We start from the raw sequence: 20,316 nt of genomic DNA, 5'->3' as shown, positions 1-20,316 counted from the left end.
GGACAGAAGAATGGCTGGCAGATCTTGCGAGCAACAGTGAAGACTCTCAGATTGTGGGTGCATGCATCCTATACATTAAAGCACATTCAAAGCACATTATTTACCTCAAAGAATTCTGGGCACTGTAGTTTGTGGAGGGCTGACAGGAGTTTTCACTGAGGGGTAAACTACAGTGCCCAGAATTCATTGAGGGAGTTGGGAATGTGCTTCAAATGTGCTTTAAAACCTATGAGTGCCATTTGAGCGCTGCCTAATTCATTTATGATTTGTAAAATAAAATGCTCTGGGACTTATCCCTAGCTGGCTGGAGCTGGAGTCACCAAGAATCTCACAAAACCCTCCCAAGTATATCAAAGTTTCAGATGCTCCAAGCAGGCATTTCTTTGGGTGCTCCTATGAGAACTCTTAACATTTGAAACATGAGACAGATTTTGGCAACCTGGTGCCCTCCAGATATTTGGGGGGCATCTGGTTGGAGAGGGTTGTCATGGTATCAGCCACAACTAATCACATCTATAATGGAATCAGACATAATTCAGGAACAAATCGTGCAAAGTTGTCACCTGGCTGGTTTTCCACATTGAAATTGTCTATTTCATATCCTCTAACATTTCTCCAGTGAAAATAGGGATGTCCCATTCCATAATGATAATTTTACTATTTATATACCACATCTCTTCCTAGGTTGCCCCAGCCACTCTGGGCAGCTTCCAACATATATAAAAACATAATAAAACATAAAAAACCTGCCCTATACAAGATTGCCTTCAGACAGCTTGGGGGGTTGGATAACTCGATACCCTCCAACATTTCTCCAATGAAAATAGGGACATCCTAAGGAAAAGTTGGACATTCCGGGATCAAATCAGAAACCAGGATGGATTCTGTAAATCAGGGATGTCCCTGGAAAATAGGGACACTTGGAGAGTCCGCTATTTATTTATTAACTTTGTATGCCTCCTTTCCTCCGAAGATCCGAGGGCGGTTCACAGCATTAAAAAAAATTAAATAAACTGCCATAATTTTTTTGTTGGGAGTCAATGTCTCTCACAGGGTGCTTTCATTTATTTTCGTACCAAAAACAGAGAGAAAAGACGCAGGGGCTCAGGAACTGCTGCAACGATTCCCGCGCTCTGCACATGCTCAGGATAAAAGCAAAAAAAATAAACATGATCAAAGACTGGTCAGATTAAAATTATAAAACGTTATTAAAATGATAAGCGCTAAAAGTGAAAATAAAGCCTATACTAATACTGCCCAGGAATGAAAGCACACAAAAAGTGCATGGGTTGGGGGGGAATCCTGAGGACTACAACTCCCATGATGCCGCGGGAAGGGGAGTCGGGGCGGGGCTTTGGAGGCGAGTCACGTGCCCCTCCGCCGGCTGCGGGTACGGGTCACATGACCGCTGGCTCGTGGTTGCTGCGCGGGGCATCCCCGGCCTCCTGTCTCCGCGGGCCGGACGGGCGATGGCGAACGTGGCCAAGATGGTGTCGTGGTCCGGCCGGGAGGGCGAGGCGGAGGGCCAAGGCGAGGCCACGCCGCTGCTCAACGGCACGGGCGGAGGGGCCGCCGCCCCGCCCCGCCAGGTGAGCGCCGAGCCGGGGAGCCTCCAGCAGCAGGCGAAGTCTACTTTACTGCTGCCCCGGGACGTTATTGTTGTAAAACTCCGCTCATCCGCCTGACAGATTTGAAACGATGCCTGGAGTCGACCTCCCCAAGGGCTCGATTGGTGGGGGTGGGAAGGGCGGTGTTCCTGAGCATGTCCAGAGTGCCTTTCCGGAATGAAGAATTGAAAGGCTCGCCTCCAGGCCGGGGAGTTGTTTCAGCAGCTGTTGAGCCAGGAGCCCCTTCTTAAGGCAGTCATCCCCCTCAGGGTGTGTGTGTCTGCTGCAGTCTGTGTCTGCCTGCTTGTGTGTGTGTGACTGGCCGCTGCCCCTACGAGAGGCAGGATGCTTGGTTGAAAGGGGCTCTGGCCTGATCCAGCTGGACCCGAACACTGCTGAGGGGTGAGGTGGGGACGAGTCTGTCTGCGTTATTCCGGCATTGCAGGGCGTTGGACTAGATGACCCTTGGGATCCCTTCCCACCGTAAAATCCTACGACACGAGCAAAGGGGCTGCCCGTGTCACCTGCTCTTTCGTGGCTTCCTTGTCACCTTTGCATAGACCCAGGGTGCATTCTCAGTTCCATGGCACAGCTGTGACCGGGTGCCTTTTCATCCCGGGGGAGGGGGCAGCATAGAAACGTTTTGAATACACAAATAAGTAAAAGCAAGTATAAAGCGTGCTCTGGGCATGTGCAAAGTGCTTCGCCCTCACACACCAGGGGAAATGGGTGGCCACTTCGCAGGTAGTGGCCTGATAAGAGGCAGCGCATGTGTGGGGTTTGGTAATGAATTTGAGCGGGCTCTGCAGCCTCCACATTCAGGTGCATCTAGGGGCTGCTGAGTCTGGTTCCTGGATTCGCTCTCTCTTTCAACCTGGCACAACTTGGCTCTAGCCTGACCTAGACGAGAATCGTTTCCCCAGTCACAGATTCCCCAGGTGGTTTCTGAGGTGAGTTATAAGTGTACTGTTTGCTGGTCTATAGGGAAGGGGATCTAAGCTCAGTGGTTAGAGCATCTGCTTTGCATGCAGAAGATCTCACGTTCAACGTCTGGCATCCAGGTAGGGCTGGGTTTTGTCTGTTGAAAAACCCAGAGTGCCAGTTGGTGCAGATAGGCAGCCCATGATCAGATTCAGTATAAAACAACGACCTATGTGCTTATTTAATTTAGACCTTTGCAGTGGTACCTCGGGTTACAGATGCTTCAGGTTACATACGCTTCAGGTTACAGACTCCGCTAACCCAGAAATAGTGCTTCAGGTTAAGAACTTTGCTTCAGGATGAGAACAGAAATCGCGCGGCAGCAGCAGGAGGCCCCATTAGCTAAAGTGGTGCTTCAGGTTAAGAACGGACCTCTGGAACGAATTAAGTTCTTAACCCGAGGTACCACTGTATTCCGAAGCATGAAGACTAGACTGTTACTTTTAAGTTATGGCAATGACCATCACTTGTCTGAAACTGCATGGGCCATTGGTCTGGCCACAATTATGCCAGTTTATTGTGTTTGTTTGTTTATTGGATTTAACAAGCAGCTCAAGACAGCATGCTTTGCTTTCCCCACCTCCTCATTTATACAACCCTGTGAGCCATGGGTGTAGCCAGGGTTTATGTTTGGGGTTGGGGCAGGACACCCAAATAACCCTATTCCTGGCTCTGTCTAGCACAGTGTTTCCCAACCTTGTGCCTCCAGCTGTTTTTGAACTACAACTCCCATCATCCCTGACTAGCAAGACCAGTGGCAAGGGATGATGGGAATTGTAGTCCAAAAACAGCTGGAGGTACAAGGTTGGTCTAGCAGACTCAGAATGAAATGTCTCGACAGCAGTGGTTTCAAATTATTTTCTTTTGATCCCGATTGCTCAGAAAAATCTGTCAAAATCTTTCTGCAGTTTCTATTTGAGTTACCGGTAAGTATTTTTATTTATTTACTTGATGGGGGGGCAGCTCTCCCCTGCCCCCTCCCCCGACTCCACCTATGCTGTGAGCTACATTAGGTTGACCCAGGGAGCTCTGGACGCAATACTGCTCCTAAGTTTTCAGATCATAACTGCAGAGTGGAAGGAAAAGAGGACCTTTTTCTGCCTCTCCACTTCTGGCTACTCTCTGAAGACCGGAAAAGAGACCCTCTTAAGAATATTAGGGGGTGAGCAGGGGAAGGACTAGACCATGTGAAAAATGAACATAATATTTTAGCTGCAGTTCATTCATTTTCAGCTTTGTATTCTTGTTATTAAAAAAGTGCGCCTAGGCATTCTGTTGTTGCGCCTGTAACCTAGGTTTAAGGTGCCATTTAGCTCCTAGTTTTCATATGTCAGTTTCTAACACTGATAGTTAGTGACTTTTTCTCAGCACCAGTAATCAGCTGGGTGTTGGGAAATGAATAGTTCTGGTCTCAAAGCGCCCAAAGCCCTAGCAATTAGCTGATGGACAGTTTTGCAAAAGTCCGGCATTTCCCCATTTCAGGCTCCCAGCTAGTGAGTTGTGTCTCTGCAAGTTGTAAGAACCACCCTCTTGTTTCAACCCATTCAGAGTTTTGAAGGAGCAGCTCACAGCTTCCCCTGAGTGTTGACATTATAAACACGGAGACTTTACACTCAACAATTGATTTGATCGTTCCCAGTCTTGCTATGAGTGCAAAGCAGTTGTCTCGGTTCTTTTGGAGTCTCATGAGGTCAAGCTGGCAGTGGTGTGGTTAAATATATGAAACGCTGTGATTTACCCCCCTAGCTAAAATACATTCCCTTCTTAACCAAGTCAAAGTGTTGCATTATATTTTGGAATGTCACATGTTGGCAGTCAGGCTTCACGTGCCTTACCTCGAAAGAGGAAATTTCCCACAATAAATATGTTGTTTTTTTGGCCTTCTGAGACCGTTTTCAATCTCTGCAAATCTTTTTTTTTTTGGGGGGGGGAGTATTTACAACAACAAAATTGTTGTAAGCTGCTTTTGGAAGACTCTGGCAAGAAAATAAACAGCACGTACATATGTTAGTATTATTCCTGCTGCTCAGGAATTGCTTCTTTTCCCTAAGCGAGCTTGACAGAGTGCTTTCTTCTACCTCTGAGATCTTGAATGATCAGAACTAAAAGCTCCAGCATCAGGGAATCTATCATAAAAGGCCTGGATGAAGAACATTGCCTTAGATCTCCTTGACTGTGAACAGTTTGCGCGTCATTTTGCTCGTTTGGCAGTTTGCCAGCCCACTTAATAAATTAAGAATTGAGGAGGGATCGCTCCCGGAACAGACTGTCGCATGGCCTAAATATGGGGATTATGGTTGCACATCTCTGCATCCCAAATTGAGCTTTGGGGCCTCTGCCCCCCACCCCAATCGTACAGCTCCAAGACCAGGAGATTGTCTTGTTCCAGATGTGCCCCTCTGCCCCAAAGCTTTGCTATTGTTTGAGTTTCATCCTGGCTGCTCAGGAAGTTTTCTAGGGAACTGGGAGCCAAGTCCATCCATTTTAGGATGTTGCGTTTGACTTGGAAAGGTGAAATGCTGTCTCTCTGTGTATCTATATAAGCAGGTGCTAGGAATTGTGATGGTTTGTGCTCCCTTGAATTCTTTGTTTCCCAAGTGCTCTGATGCTGTGAGGAGCAACTCTTCTGTCCAGCAGTTATCAGCCAGCATTTTAAAATTTATTTAACCCCCTTTTTAAGCTAGCAGTGAACTGAGTGACCCATGACCAAGAACTGGAAATTCAGCGCCTCTCATTCAAGTTCTTGCCTTTCAGACTAGCAAGCTGTGACTTGCTGCTGTTGACTCTTTTCCAGTTGACATAGATCGTTGCTTTTTCATTTTATTTCTTAAAAATTATATACTGCTTGATTGTAATAAAACCTCAAAGCGCTTGACAAAAAGACGTCCGTGGGCTTTGTTTTCGTTGCATAAGGAGAAGGATTATCCACCTCATGAGAAGAGAAGACTCCCTGGAGAAGACCCTGATGTTGGGAAAGATGGAGGGCACAAGGAGAAGGGGGCGACAGAGGACGAGATGGTTGGATAGTGTTTTCGAGGTTACCAGCATGAGTCTGACCAAGCTGCGGGGGGCAGTGGAGGACAGGAGTGCCTGGCGTTCTCTGGTCCATGGGGTCACGAAGAGTCGGACACGACTAAACGACTAAACAACAACAACAAATTCCTTCAGCATTACATGTTTTGTTTTTTCCTTCTTCTGTTTTTTTTTTCCTTCTAAAATTATTTCAGTGCCCCTCCCTTGAGTTTCATAACATCCAGGTTGACATGCAGTTAATAATATATATAAGGACAACAGCACAAAGCAGTGCATCTGACGAAGTCCTACTCTGAGTAGATCCATTGGAATGGATAGAATAAATTAGTCATGTCTGTTAATTTCAAGGGGTCTAGCACTGGATAGAAGCCACAGATTGGGGGAGGGGATGAAGATCAGTGTTCAAAATTAGCCGGACACCAGGAGCATTTTGCACCTAGCTATTGGCCACTTGCGACCAAGTGAAGATGACTGGGAACCAGTATGGCACCTGACATCTCTGTAATCTAGAGATGCATGCCTTGGGATCGTTGGATCTGGACTGTTTTCACACACTAGCAGCACATCCTGTAGAATTCTATTGGTTTATTTTATCTGTACAATCAGAATGCATTTCTGGAACCAAAATGCTTTTTCTGAGCAGAAGCAGTCACCATTAATAAAAAGAGGCTGGAATAGGCCAATATATATATGTGGACTGCCCCTGGATAAAGTGACTTTTATTCTTTAAGTTCTCAGTGTTCTTACCCTAGCTCAAGGTTGTCATCTGAACTAGCCAGATGTTTAACTGAATACAGTGGTACTTCAGGTTACATACGCTTCAGGTTACATACGCTTCAGGTTACAGACTCCGCTAACCCAGAAATAGTGCTTCAGGTTAAGAACTTTGCTTCAGGATGAGAACAGAAATCGGGCTCCGGCGGTGCGGCAGCAGCAGGAGGCCCCATTAGCTAAAGTGGTGCTTCAGGTTAAGAAGAGTTTCAGGTTAAGTACGGACCTCCGAAACGAATTAAGTACTTAACCCGAGGTACCACTGTACACACACACACACACACACACGCACATATGTATGTACACACACAAACATATATATTCACATGACCAACCATCTTCGTATTTATTTTATTTATTTAATACAATTTATACACCACTTAACTGTAAACAAAAACCTCTGAGTGGTTTGCGAAAAAGATAATAAACCTATCAACAATTTTCTTGTCCTTGCAGTTTGTTTTAGATTCTTTTTAATAATGATTTTTAAAACTTTTGTGACCTTCCTCTTGGGGGAACAGTGTGTGAGAAATAAAATTAATTGCAGTAACATTTATTTTAAATACAGTGGTACCTCAGGTTAAGTACTTAATTCGTTCCGGAGGTCCGTTCTTAACTTGAAACTGTTCTTAACCTGAAGCACCACTTTAGCTAACAGTGGCCTCCTGCTGCTGCCGCGCCACCGGAGCACGATTTCTGTTCTCATCCTGAAGCAAAGTTCTTAACCTGAAGCACTATTTCTGGGTTAGCGGAGTCTGTAACCTGAAGCGTCTGTAACCTGAAACGTCTGTAACCCGAAGTACCACTGTATTCATGTTGCCTTCCTATCCACATATGCAGCTAACCCAGCCATTTACAAACACAGCAGTCCAAATGGCAAGGGTTTGGTAACCAACTGTGGAAGGACAGGACCATGAAAATACCTTGCCTTTTCATCTAGGGACGAGGCTTTACCTGAGGCCTGGTAGCTGATTCCTCTGACTGGCTCACTGACATGCCTGTTCTTTTTTTGCCCCCTCAGCTCACCCCGTCCTCCTCTTCTTTGCGACTCGGGCGCATGAGCTACGTGGACCTCGACGACGAACATGGACCAGTAAGTGAGCATTGCAGAGGGGGAGCCAAGAGGCCGCTGGGTAGCACTCAGAAACTGCCTCGGAGGGGACATTTCGGGCACCCTCTAGTTTCGGGCATTTTAAATAAAAGGACACATTCTACTCATGTAAAAACACGCTGAGTCCTGGACCGTCCGCAGGCTGGATTTAGAAGGCGATTGGGCTGGATCCAGCCCCCGGGCCTTAGTTGCTCTAGAGCAGCCTTTCTCAACCTGTGGGTCCCCAGATGTTGTTGAACTACAACTCCCATCACCCCTAGCTAGCAAGGCCAGAGCTCAGGGATGATGGGAGTTGTAGTCCAACAACATCTGGGGACCCACAGGTTGAGAACTGCTGCTCTAGAGCAACTAAGGCCCGGGGGCTGGATCCAGCCCAATCGCCTTCTAAATCCAGCCTGCGGACGGTCCAGGAATCAGCGTGTTTTTACATGAGTAGAATGTGTCCTTTTATTTAAAATGCATCTCTGGGTTATTTGTGGGGCATAGGAATTCGTTCTTTTTCTTCTTCTTCAAAATATAGTCCGGCCCCCTACAAGGTCTGAGGGACAGTGGACCGGTCCCCTGCTGAAAAAGTTTGCTGACCCCTGCTCTAGAGAAGGGAGAAACTTTGTGTTGAGCTCGAGGTCCACATTCCTTCCTGGACAACCTCCTGAGGACCGCATGCCGCTGGTGGGCGGGGCCAGAAGCAAAAATTGGCGGGGCAATGCATGCAGTTTTTCCTATTTATGCGCTAGGATAGTTTCTCTTCTCTCACACACAACCCTCCCAAGGTTCACATGGAGAGGCCTGGAGGGCCAAATTTGGCCCCTGGCCCTGAGCTTGTCCTTCCAAGTTGGGGGCTGATAAGAGAACCCCCACCCTTCAGATGTTCTGGATTATGGTTCCCATCTGTCGCAGGCTCCAGAACGTCTGGAGGTCACCAGAGTGGGGGTTGTCGTATCAGCCCTGCACCTCAGCCCTGAAACCTAAGGCCTAGCCAGGTATTTAAAACACTGAGGTGTTTTGAGGTCTGTTGCTGGTTTCCGTTTTTTGAATGTTTTAATTGCTTTTATGAATGATCTCACTGCTCTTATTATTTTTGCTAGCCGCTTTGAGGTTTCCTACGATCAGGTGGCATGTTGATTTCGTGAAATAAAAACATAAAATGAACCCAGTTTTTGATAGGCGGCGTTAAGAATCGTGACGATTGTGTCTTGCAGGAAATGGATCCGCCTCGGGCGCACCCTAACGAGATCCCTCACAGCGAGAAAGTCCTCTCTCTCAAGTACGAGGTGGGCACCCAGCTTAAGGTTCCAACTGGAAAGGAACTGGCGTGCGATGGTGGGGATGTTGGTTATAACCTGGGAGATCTACCCACCACCCGGGAGAGCTATCCAGCAGATTTTGTAAACAATAAACCCACAAAAGTTATGGAGAGGTCTGCTCCTTCTTGTTTGCGTATTTTGCACAGAGATGTGGCGCCTGTAACCCTCTGGATGTATGCGAATCTTGTTAACTAATAATTCAACTGGTTAAACCATGGGTAGGCAAACTAAGGCCCGGGGACAGGATCCGGCTCAGTCACCTTCTAAATCTGTCCCGTGGACGGTCCGGGAATCAGCGTGTTTTTACATGAGTAGAATGTGTCCTTTTATTTAAAATTCATCCCTGGGTTATTTGTGGGGCCTGCCTGGTGTTTTTACATGAGTAGAATGTGTTCTTTGATTTAAAATGCATCTCTGGGATATTTGTGGGGTATAGGAATTTCTTCATTTCCCCCCCCCAAAAAAATATATATATATATAGTCCGGCCCCTAACAAGGTCTGAGGGACAGTGGACTGGCCCCGTGCTGAAAAAGTTTGCTGAAAAAGTTTTATTAGTTTAGCTGGGTTAAACTAATAAAAAGCTGTAGCATTTGGGGGTTTTTTTTCTGTGCTGGGCAAGGAGGAAGAGGCTTCAGTTCTTCTCAGTGCAGGGCGCAAGGGAGGCAAAGAACATTCTGTCCTTCCTCCACTGATTCGCCCTCCATGGAATTCCTGTTCGCCTATGGCGATCAGGCGACTACCACTCGAATACAAGGCTGCATGAGGGCATTGGTGGGATGGTGCAATCTCGGAAAGGGCTGCTTTTAGTAAGTTTTGAGGCAAAGTGAGCCTTTCCCCAGCAGGCTGCATTCCCCTGGCTTCTTGTTTCTGTTTTCTCACTTCCCTTCTCTCTCTCTTTTTTGCTGGTTAAGAGCTTGGACTATGACAACTGTGAGAACCAGCTGTTCTTGGATGAAGAGAAGAGGATCAAACATACGGTCAGTCCATCTCCAGGGCCGAAGGATTGCTGTGAGGTTCCTCCTGCAAAATCTCAGATCTGGTTATGTGTACGCCTCCCTCCCCACATCCGAAAATCCACATTTTAAAAATACAGTGGAACCTAATCTGTTGTTGCTGTACGATATCCAACTGCATTCTACTCAGATTAGACACAATGAAAATAATGTAATATCCCTTGATTTCTACTCCTTATGACTCATGTTTGACACAGCCCAGTATTATTTAGTCAGCTTATTAGTCGCTTGCTACATAGAGAGCCTCTGAGTGACTTACAAAACTTTTTAAAGCATCGCGTAAAATAGGGAAGAAAGAGCGATGCATTGCAATAAAAACCATGCAAAAATCCACAGAAAATGTCAGTAATGGAAGCCATCATCCAGCTACATAATAACTTTTATAAGTTATTTTAAGCATTTTTTTCAATTCATTATAGATCATTTCCCAGAATGCTTTTTATTACCTTACGAGACCACATATGATAAAAGCTGCCTTCTTTTTCTTGACATTTCCAGCAGATATTTGTACCTGTCTTATACATTTTTGCTAGCTTGCTGGGAGTCAAACACCAACGGTAGTTATCATTTTCATATAATTTTCTTTCCAACGCACAGCACCAACCAAAAATTTCAAATCTGTTTCCCATAGCCTTTCCTAAGATGAAAGTCGAATATTATGCCCCAGATAGAGAGGTGATTATTAAAAGGTAAAGGTACCCCTGCCCGTACGGGCCAGTCTTGACAGACTCTGGGGTTGTGCGCCCATCTCACTCAAGAGGCCAGGGGCCAGCGCTGTCCGGAGACACTTCCGGGTCACGTGGCCAGCGTGACATCGCTGCTCTGGCGAGCCAGAGCCGCACACGGAAACGCCGTTTACCTTCCCGCTGGTAAGCGGTCCCTATTTATCTACTTGCACCCGGAGGTGCTTTCGAACTGCTAGGTTGGCAGGCGCTGGGACCGAGCAGCGGGAGTGCACCCCGCCGCAGGGATTCGAACCGCCGACCTTTCGATCGGCAAGCCCTAGGCGCTGAGGCTTTAACCCACAGCGCCACCTGCGTCCCGATTTATATTAGGCCACTCATAAATTGAATAGTGTCAGTAAGAAGCAGCATAATAAGGCAGACCCCTCTGATTGCGACTTCTTCTAACGCAGGCTTTCCGGACGGTGGAGATTCGTCGGTGGGTCATCTGCGCCATGATCGGGATCCTCACGGGCCTCGTTGCTTGCTTCATCGACATTGTGGTGGAATACATTGCTGGGCTGAAATACAAAGTGGTGAAGGGCAGTATCCTTTGAGTGCAGCAGGGCTGTCGCGGAACATATGTCCACGCTGCCCACAGTGGGCATGCTCCCGAGGGGGCCATGGCATGGAGGGTGCCCTCCCAGGCACGGGATAGCCGCTCGGGTGCCCGGAGCGGCCATGCACCCTGCAGCCGGGGGCAGAGCGAGCCGTTCATGGGGGTGGAGCGAGCCTCCCATGGTGGACCCCCACGGTGCACCGCCCACCCACCCAAGCCTCCCCCAAGCTGTCAGAACAAAGGGGGAAGGGGGTTATGCCACCGGCAAAGTGGCGCAGCTCTGCCCCCTTACCCTGAGGGCTTGGGGCAGGCTTGGGAGTTGCGGGCAGACAGTGCGCCGAATGTCACCCCCCTCAGTGAGGGCACCCAGGGCAGCCCCCATCGCCCCCCCTTCCCACACTGCTGGCGCAGGGCCGGCACAAGGTGTTTTGCTGCCTGCGGGCGAAGGACAGGTGGGCTCCTTCGCCATGTGCTGTGAATGAAAGCCAGTGGAACCAGACAGAATTGTGTCATCCGCCATCCCCAATGGCGGCAGAATAGCTTGGATGGCCAGCATGGGGGCTGATGGGAGTTGGACTTCAGAATATCTACCAGGTGGACATAGGTGAAAAGGTATAAAACATATTCCTGTACTAACATGACTGTACAGTGGTACCTCGGGTTACATTGGCTTCAGGTTATGTATGCTTCAGGTTACCGACTCCGCTAACCCAGAAATAGTACCTCGGGTTAAGAACTTGGCTTCAGGATGAGAACAGAAATCGCACAGCGGCAGTGGGAGGCCCCATTAGCTAAAGTGGTGCTTCAGGTTAAGAATGGACCTCCGGAACGAATTAAGTACATAACCAGAGGTACCACTGTATCAAGCTGAGGCCTGCCTTCTTTCACACCAGGGCTAGGCGACGTTAGATTTTTCAACATTTTCCACCAAAGACAGCCAGACGTCGTGGTTTGGCGATATACTGCAATGTTGAAACAAGCTGCATTGGCCCCAGCTGGCTAGACCAGGCTTCCTCAAACTCGGTCCTCCAGATGTTTTTTGGCCTACAACTCCCATGATCCCTAGCTAGCAAGACCAGTGGTCAGGGATGATGGGAATTGTAGTCTCCAAACATCTGAAGGGCTGAGGTTGAGGAAGCCTGGGCTAGACACAGGGTGAAACGGCAACTGCTCTCGCTGCCAGATCTGGGGCCCTTTCACCTCAGGGCCTCGCAGACGAGGGCCAGTGTAGTTGGCCCTGGCCGCTGCTCAGCTGGGGGAGGTCCCCCCCGCTTCAGCTGAGTGAGCCCTGAAACCTCATCAACATTGGGGTTCGCTCAGTTGTGGTCTAGAAGAAACTCCCCCCACCCCAACCAATGGTGGTGTCTGAACGATCTGACACCACAGCAGCGTTGGGCTTTTTGCAGTTGGGGCATAGAAGAAGCCTCTCACCCACCCCTGCTGAGCGATCGGGGCCACTCAGATGGGGAGGGGGCAGTTTCATGGAGCCCCCCCGCCCCCACTGCCGGCTTGGGCAAGCCAGTGCCAGACTGGGGGCTCCGCTAAACGCTTGGCAGAAGGGAGCAGCAATCAGGCGCCCATCAGCCGAGCAGTTTGAAGATAATAATAATAATAATAATAATAATTTTATTTATACCCCGCCCTCCCCAGTCAAGACCAGGCTCAGGGCGGCTAACACCAGGTATAAAAACAATTGATTAAAATACAACTTAAAAACAGGATTAAAATACAACATTAAAATGCAGCCTCATTTCAGTAAACTCAAATCAAAAACTTTTTTGGGGATGAAAACGTCAAATCTTCACCAAGGCCATCTATCCAGACTGGTCCTACGTGGGCCAGAAAAAAGCCAGGGAAGTCCCCAACTAGGAGGGAGGAACCGATGCAGCTTGTTTCTCCCTCTGCTCCGTATGAGGAGCAGACCGTGATACGTATTTCACTCAGCAGTATATCGCTGGTAAAACCGCCCTTCTTCCAAATCCCCTTGGTAGCAGCATCTCCTGGATGAAGCTGCGCCCCTGGCAGAGGGACTCAGGAGCGCAACGGTTTCATCTTTGATATACAGCTTAGTGAAACCAACATCGCAGTCTGCTCCTCATACCGGTCCTGGGCAATATGTCGATATTGTCGGAAATCAAGCCCATATCAGGAGAAACTGGCAACTCTGCTAGGCACCCGGCATGATTCCCTGTTGACCTCCCTGGCTGCATTCCCCAGCAAGATCAAGGCTAGGTCGCAATAGGCGATCCTTCTCAGCATGAGAAGAACACACCCCTCTTTCCTGCCCCCCCTGGGCAGGGGAAAGAGATAGACAGAAACGTATTTACATGCCTTTATTTCTGTCTTTGCAGCATTACAAAAAAAGTGACTGCTCTCTTCAAGCTCCAGCAGTCAAGAGACAAACACTTCCTGGACAGGAACAAACGGAAGAGCTCATATTACACTCTGAGCTAATTCCGGTGCTTCGCACTGTGAATTGACTGTCCCTGTGTTTCCCACGGGCACTCCCAACATTCCCATCATGTTTACTTTTCAAGCTAGCACTTTGCAGCTGCATTGCATCCATATTGTAACAGATATATCACCCATGCCTATTTTACACACATCCCCGCCCTCTCCCCAAATCCATGGCCAGATATTGTTTTCCCCTTTTAACCTGCTTTCCTCAGATATTGACAAATTCACCAAGACAGGCGGCTTGTCCTTCTCTCTGCTGCTCTGGGCCACGCTGAACGCAAGCATTGTGATGGTCGGGGCCGTTATCGTTGCTTTTATTGAGGTAAGGCCTCCGCCCGGGTCTCTTGCCCGCGCCGCCATTTTGCAATTCGCGCCTTGGCAAAGGCTGATGCTCCCAATGAGTTTCATGATCCCGTTTCTGCCTCGCCTTTCGTCCAAGGAGCCATACGCGCTTTGCACACCCCATTTTAACTCTCACAACCACCTTGTGAGGTAGCTAATACTGCAAGAGGCAGTGACTGGCCCAAGGTCACCCAGGGAGCTTTGCAGCCAAGGGGAGGATTCGAACCCCGGTCTCCCAGGTCCTAGTTCGGCATCCAATCTATGAAGCCACACTGCCTCTTACAATTTGCATGTGGAGGGTAATATGTAGCGACTGCCCAGCCTCAGAGCCGTTCGAATGACAGAAATACCCCCAAGCAAACTTATTTTCTCTGTGTTGTTTTTCTTGTAGCCTGTGGCAGCTGGTAGTGGAATACCTCAGATCAAGTGCTACCTCAATGGAGTTAAGATCCCCCACGTGGTCCGGCTGAAGGTGAGAGAGGGAGGACAGGTTGTGCCTGGCAATTTTCGGAGTGTCCCTCCTTTCTCCTGATACACCTGAGACTTTTATGAGGGAAAGTTGCCCCTCCGCTTCCTTAGTGAGAACATTTTGTGTGTGTTTGTGTAAAACTGGACATGAAAAATGGCCCATTTCTCTGCCACACATCCAAACATGTTGCTAGACGTGTCTGCCTCCGTTATGGGATCTGCTGCTTTTCACCTATTTGCACTATGCATTTGAAGCCAGAACCGTGCTGCTTTAAACAACTATGGCTTCCCCCAAAGGATTCTGGGAAGTGTGCTTTGTTAAGAGTGCCAAGAGTTGCTAGGAGAGCCCTTTTCTCCCTCACAGAACTACAGTTCCCGAGCGGTTTTAGAATCAGTCCCTCTTGCCAGGGAGCTCTGGGAATTGTAGCTCTGTGAGGGAAATAAGGGTCAGCGAACTAGTTCACTTGTCTTTGGTGACAAAGATCGGAGTAGTTCTCTCGCCTCACTTCCTTTGGAACGAGAGTCCGTGTTTTGGTTCGGCGCCTGTTTCTTTTCTGGCGAGATCTTTGAAGGTTAAACGTGTACTCCTCTTGCGTCAGCTCAGCACTTTTCGGCTGAGGGAACTGAGCATAGGAGCCCAGAGTTCAGCCCAGAATGGGAACTTTTAAATAATAATAATGATGATGATGATGTATCTCCTTTCTTTGTAGACGCTGGTGGTTAAAGTCTGTGGTGTGATTTTCTCTGTGGTCGGAGGCCTGGCGGTTGGAAAGGTAACTGAGGAGAGGAAGCAGAAACTTCACCCCGAAAAGCAGCTGCTCCTGTCTTTCCTGTCTAACAATTCCACCTCCCGGCTATTTTGCATTGCATCCTCTGAAGGTTTCTGCATGGCAGCCATTGCTCTCAATGGCGCTTCTTCGTTAGCCTTTGCCCTTGCCATTTGTTATCGGCCTGTACCCAACTGCCGCCTCAGGATCGTGGCGAATGAGTTGTGCGTCGTGGCTTTGACAACAGGAAGAAAAGAAAAGAAAAATGTGCCTCAGGCAGCTTGTTTTGCTGCGATCAGAATCAGTGTTTAGGGAGATGTTGCGCCAACATAAGAACCTGCCAAGTCAGGACAATAGCTCATCTGGTATAATAATAATAATAATAATAATAATAATAATAATAATAATAATAAAAAAACAACAACAATAATAATAAATTTTAATTTATACCCCACCCTTCCTGGTTCAGAAAACCGGGCTCAGGATGGCTAACAACAAATTTAAAACATTTAATTGATGCAACAAAAACAGTATAAAATACAGTATAAAACGTGAGTAACAATAAAATAAAAAATAAAAATCAATTTAATATAAGATTAAAAAAACAAATAAAATAAAACCTACGTATACCAACAGTGTTTTGTGTTGTGTAGGCTCCTATAATGTAAGTAATGGCCCCCGCCTGCTAGCTTACTCACTAAAATATCACTGGTTTGCTCCTTTCTATATATAGGGTGCCTACATTCTGCATGGACTGGTTTCATGGCAACATGTGCAGATGGCTTGAGATACCTATTAGGTCCACAAATATAGCATATATTCAACACAAGAAACAGCGACAATTTGTTGTTGTCAAAGGACAGCTGGACATATAAAGGGCCCATTACCTTCAGTTGCTTAGGGCAGTGTTTCCCAACCTTGGGCCTCCAGATGTTTTTTGGCCTACAACTCCCATCATCCCTAGCTAGCAAGACCAGTGATCAGGGATGATGGGAATTGTAGTTCAAAAACAGCTGGAGGCCCAAGGTTGGGAAACACTGGCTTAGGGCCTCATCAGACCTAAGTCCAGCCCTGCTTGGAGCACAGTCTTGCAAGCCAGCTTCTACCTCCCTCTCATTCCTGCTTCTCTTGGTTTCAGGAAGGGCCGATGATTCACTCTGGAGCTGTCATCGCAGCTGGCATATCTCAAGGACGGTCAACTTCTCTGAAGAGAGACTTCAAGGTTTGTTTCCTATAAGTGGGTTGCTTGCGCTGGGTTTCCAGCCCCCGCAGGCCAGGACCTCCTCCCTAAGTGGCGGCTTCCGCTGTCTCTCATAGCCCCGATCCTGGTAGCAGATGTTGGAGATGCCAGGGGGCAGGTATGAGGCCTGCCTGTCTCCCACTTCTCAAGCTTAAAGCATTTGTACCCCACCCGTTAACCAAATGGGCATACCCAGATTGCAGAACCTGCGTCGCAGAAGAGTCTCGGCCCTCTAGCACGAAACTGCATAAACAGACATAGCATGCGAGGAAAAAGGGATGGGGAGGGAAGAGGAGAGTAGCAAGTTCAGACTCCTGTTTTTAACATTACAGTTCTTTTGGCAGAGTTGCCTAGTTCTGCTTGTGCAGATGCTGACTGCCTGGGAGAGCAACCAGACCAACACAGGCCTCCCATCAGATCTGTGAGCAGAGCAGGTGACATTGTCTGGACCAAGAGGAAGGCAGTTGTCGCTGCCACGCTCATGGCCAGAAACAATAACAGTGTGAAAAAACTTTATGGAATAATTCAAAACATCAAAACTAGCAAACTGAAGTCTCTGAAAGTTTATGAATAGATATAATGAAAAATACTCTGGAATAGTGCTCATGCGATTATGTGACTAGAGTTGACTACATAATCGCATGAGCACTGTTCCAGAGTATTTTTCATTATATCTGTTCGAAAACAGATTGGTTAATGAAGAAATTACATATCTTTCTACTTACAAGTGTTGAACTAATCAGCTGATGAAGAATTCAACGAAACAGTAGTTGTTATCTGGAAACACAGTGTTCAGAGTTGGACATCAGAATTGGACATTTGCTGATTATACAAAGATTCACAGCTTGCTCTCCGCCGGGTAATGTCTGGCACCGTAATTCATTTAAGGACTTTCAGAGACTTCAGTTTGTTAGCTTTGATGTTCTGAATTATTCCATAAAGTTTTTCACATTCTTATTGTTTCTGGCCATCGTGTTGCTTTTGATATTGCTGACTGATATTTTGCAGCACAGGGGTTGGTTGGTTTACATACTCATTTCCTTGGACAGCTGACCCAATAGCCGTTGGAACCATTGCAGGAAGGGGTTTGATGCAGTTGCCCTCCTCCCTCACCAAAGTTGCTTCGCAGTCCTGGCCTGGGCCATCTTGGCAAGCTAGCATCCTGCACAGTACACAAAGGAAGCTGCTGGTGGTCTTTGTGGTTGGCTCATTCATTTGGGGGGGGGGGCACTGCTTGAGTTACTTAGGGGTTGCAGAGCATCCAGGGGTTTTTGAGCTTGTGTGTGTTAAGCGACCCATTCCCAAGTTGTAATCCATTCTGGGGCCGTGTTTTCTTTAGATCTTTGAATATTTCCGGAGGGACACGGAGAAGCGGGATTTCGTCTCCGCTGGAGCTGCTGCTGGCGTTTCGGCTGCCTTTGGGGCTCCTGTCGGTAAAGCGCCTCCCCCCCCCCCACGGGCAGAACTGGAGAGTTGTTTGCTGCACGTCATTAGTATTTTTGATGACAATTAGCATCATTGCTATTCCTGTTACTGGTTGCTTTGTCCAAGCGTCTCAGAGCGTCTGTGTCTTCTGGCAAAACCGTTTACTGCAATCCATTATGAGCCATGGTGATAACTGTGGTGATAATGATGCTAATACTAGAGATGGTCATGATATTAATACAGTAAGCATGCAGCTTTCTCTTGCTTTACTTGTGCGACTGCAACCTTATGTGGGCGGGGGAAATGAATAAATAAATGGGGAGCCTGTTAGAGCCTCACGCCTCCTTCCCAAAGCCCAGCGCCTCGTTATCTAGGTTTAAGAAGGCACCCCCCCACCGATTGTTGTTGTTTAGTTGTTTAGTCGTGTCCGACTCTTCATGACCCCATGGACGAGACCACACCAGGCACTCCTGTCTTCCACTGCCTCCTGCAGTTTGGTCAGACTCATGCTGGTAGCTTCGAGAACACTGTCCAACCATCTCGTCCTCTGTCGTCCCCTTCTCCTTGTGCCCTCCATCTTTCCCAACATCAGGGTCTTTTCCAGGGAGTCTTCTCTTCTCATGAGGTGGCCAAAGTATGGGAGCCTCAGCTTCAGGATCTGTCCTTCCAGTGAGCACTCAGGGCTGATTTCCTTCAGAATTGAGAGGTTTGATCTTATTGCAGTCCATGGGACTCTCAAGAGTCTCCTTCAGCACCATAATTCAAAAGCATCAATTCTTCAGCGACCAGCCTTCTTTTATGGTCCGGCTCTCACTTCCATACATCACTACTGGGAAAACCATGGTTTCCCCCTCTGATTACACAGCCATAAATTGTTGTTGTCGTTGTTGTCGTTAATTGTATGCTGCCCTATACCTGCAGATCACAGGGTGTTTCACAAAATAAAATTACAATATAAAAACCACAAAATGCATAATAAATATAATAACAGAAACAACTAATACAGTGGTACCTCTGGTTGCAAATGGGATCCGTTCCGGAGGCCCCTTCGCAACCTGAAAAGAACACAACCCGTGTCTGCACACGCGTGGGTCGCGATCCGCCGCTTCTGTGCATGCACGTGAGGTCATATTGTGCATCTGCGCATGCATGAGTGGCGAAACCGAGAAGTAACCCTTTCTGGTACTTCTGGGTCGCCACAGGATGCAACCTGAAAACGCTCAACCTGAAGCAAACGTAACATGAGGTACGACTGTAATCTATTTAAAAGGGCATCAGATGTCGATCAGCCAAAGGCCTGGTTAAAGAGCAATGTTTTCGCGGGGTGCCTAAAGGTGTACAATGAAGGCACCAGGCAGACCTCCCTGGGGAGAGCATTCCTCAGATGGGGAGCCACCGCAGAAAAGGCCCGTTCTGAATCCACGCCTGGTGTCCCTACCTTGAGCTGGTCAGCTCCTGCCTCCGAGCGGACAAGCCAAGTCTCACTGGCTCTGCCTTTCCCTTCCACCAGGTGGCGTCCTGTTCAGCTTGGAGGAAGGCGCATCCTTTTGGAACCAGTTCCTGACCTGGAGGATTGTGAGTCTGGGGCGCTGGGGGAGCTTTGGGAGCAGGGAGGGGGGGAGGGGGGACTGAAAGGCGAGTCCTCGGCGGACAGACCGACTCTGGGCATGCTCCTCACTCCTCCCCCCCCCTCCTCTCTGTGTAGTTCTTTGCCTCCATGATCTCCACCTTTACCCTGAACTCCATCCTGAGCATTTACAAAGGGAATCCTTGGGACCTGTCCAGCCCTGGACTCATCAACTTTGGCCGGTTTGACTCCGAGGTAAAAGGCAACACCTGTTCGAAGCTTCGCTGCCTCCTCTTCCTCCTCTGGCCTCCACACACGAATTCTCTACATAACCAGAGGAGGAGTGGAGATAATAATAATAATAATAATAATAATAATAATAATAATAATAATAATAAATTTATTTATTTATTTATTTATTTATTTATACATGCATACATACATACATACATACATACCCCTCCCATCTCTGGGCGGCTTCCAACAGAATATTAAAATACAATAACCTATTAAACATTAAAAGCTTCCCTAAACAGGCTGCCTTCAGAGGTCTTCTAAAAGTCTGGTAGTTGTTCTCTTTGACGTCTGGTGGGAGGGCGTTCTACAGGGCGGGTGCCACTACCGAGAAGGCCCTCTGCCTGGTTCCCTGTAAGAAGTCGAAATGAGGGATACAAATGTAAAGGAAGATTATTGTTGTTAAATTGAAAACTGAATATATATATATATATATATATATATATATATATATGCGGTATTGTCACCTTCCTGAAATTCTGGAGAGCTGCTGCCAGTCAGTGTAGGCTAAGTGGCACCAATGGGCTCGCGTCAGCGTAAGGCAGCTTCCTATGTTCCCAATAGCTCATTTGGTATAGCACGAGGCTCTTAACCTTAGGGGGTTGGTCTAGATGACCCTCGGGTTCCTTCCAGCTCTATGATTCTATGATATTG

The 20,316-nt window shown here is 47.7% G+C and overlaps 1 protein-coding gene across 2 annotated transcripts in view; it reads left to right on the top strand.

Annotated features, from left to right (window-relative positions):
- The first annotated feature begins 1,407 nt into the window (after positions 1 to 1,407).
- Positions 1,408 to 20,316, top strand: part of CLCN7 (chloride voltage-gated channel 7) — a 41,098-nt gene continuing 22,189 nt past the window's right edge. For both annotated transcript variants that reach the window (XR_013833141.1, XM_079953768.1), the window contains exons 1-12: positions 1,408 to 1,589; positions 7,414 to 7,485; positions 8,703 to 8,774; positions 9,720 to 9,785; positions 10,957 to 11,089; positions 13,772 to 13,881; positions 14,293 to 14,373; positions 15,080 to 15,142; positions 16,275 to 16,358; positions 17,716 to 17,809; positions 19,312 to 19,376; positions 19,507 to 19,623. Coding sequence is in view for 1 of the 2 variants with exons in the window: in XM_079953768.1 (XP_079809894.1) it covers positions 1,470 to 1,589; positions 7,414 to 7,485; positions 8,703 to 8,774; positions 9,720 to 9,785; positions 10,957 to 11,089; positions 13,772 to 13,881; positions 14,293 to 14,373; positions 15,080 to 15,142; positions 16,275 to 16,358; positions 17,716 to 17,809; positions 19,312 to 19,376; positions 19,507 to 19,623 (1,077 nt within the window). In the remaining variant the exon portion in view is untranslated. The remainder of the gene's footprint in view (positions 1,590 to 7,413; positions 7,486 to 8,702; positions 8,775 to 9,719; positions 9,786 to 10,956; positions 11,090 to 13,771; positions 13,882 to 14,292; positions 14,374 to 15,079; positions 15,143 to 16,274; positions 16,359 to 17,715; positions 17,810 to 19,311; positions 19,377 to 19,506; positions 19,624 to 20,316) is intronic.

This window comes from Podarcis cretensis (genome assembly GCF_951804945.1).
Source record: "Podarcis cretensis genome assembly, chromosome: 14".
Taxonomy (NCBI): Eukaryota; Metazoa; Chordata; class Lepidosauria; order Squamata; family Lacertidae; genus Podarcis; species Podarcis cretensis.
The sequence above is the reverse complement of the archived record's forward strand: the minus strand, read 5'-3'. Positions and strand labels throughout refer to the sequence as shown.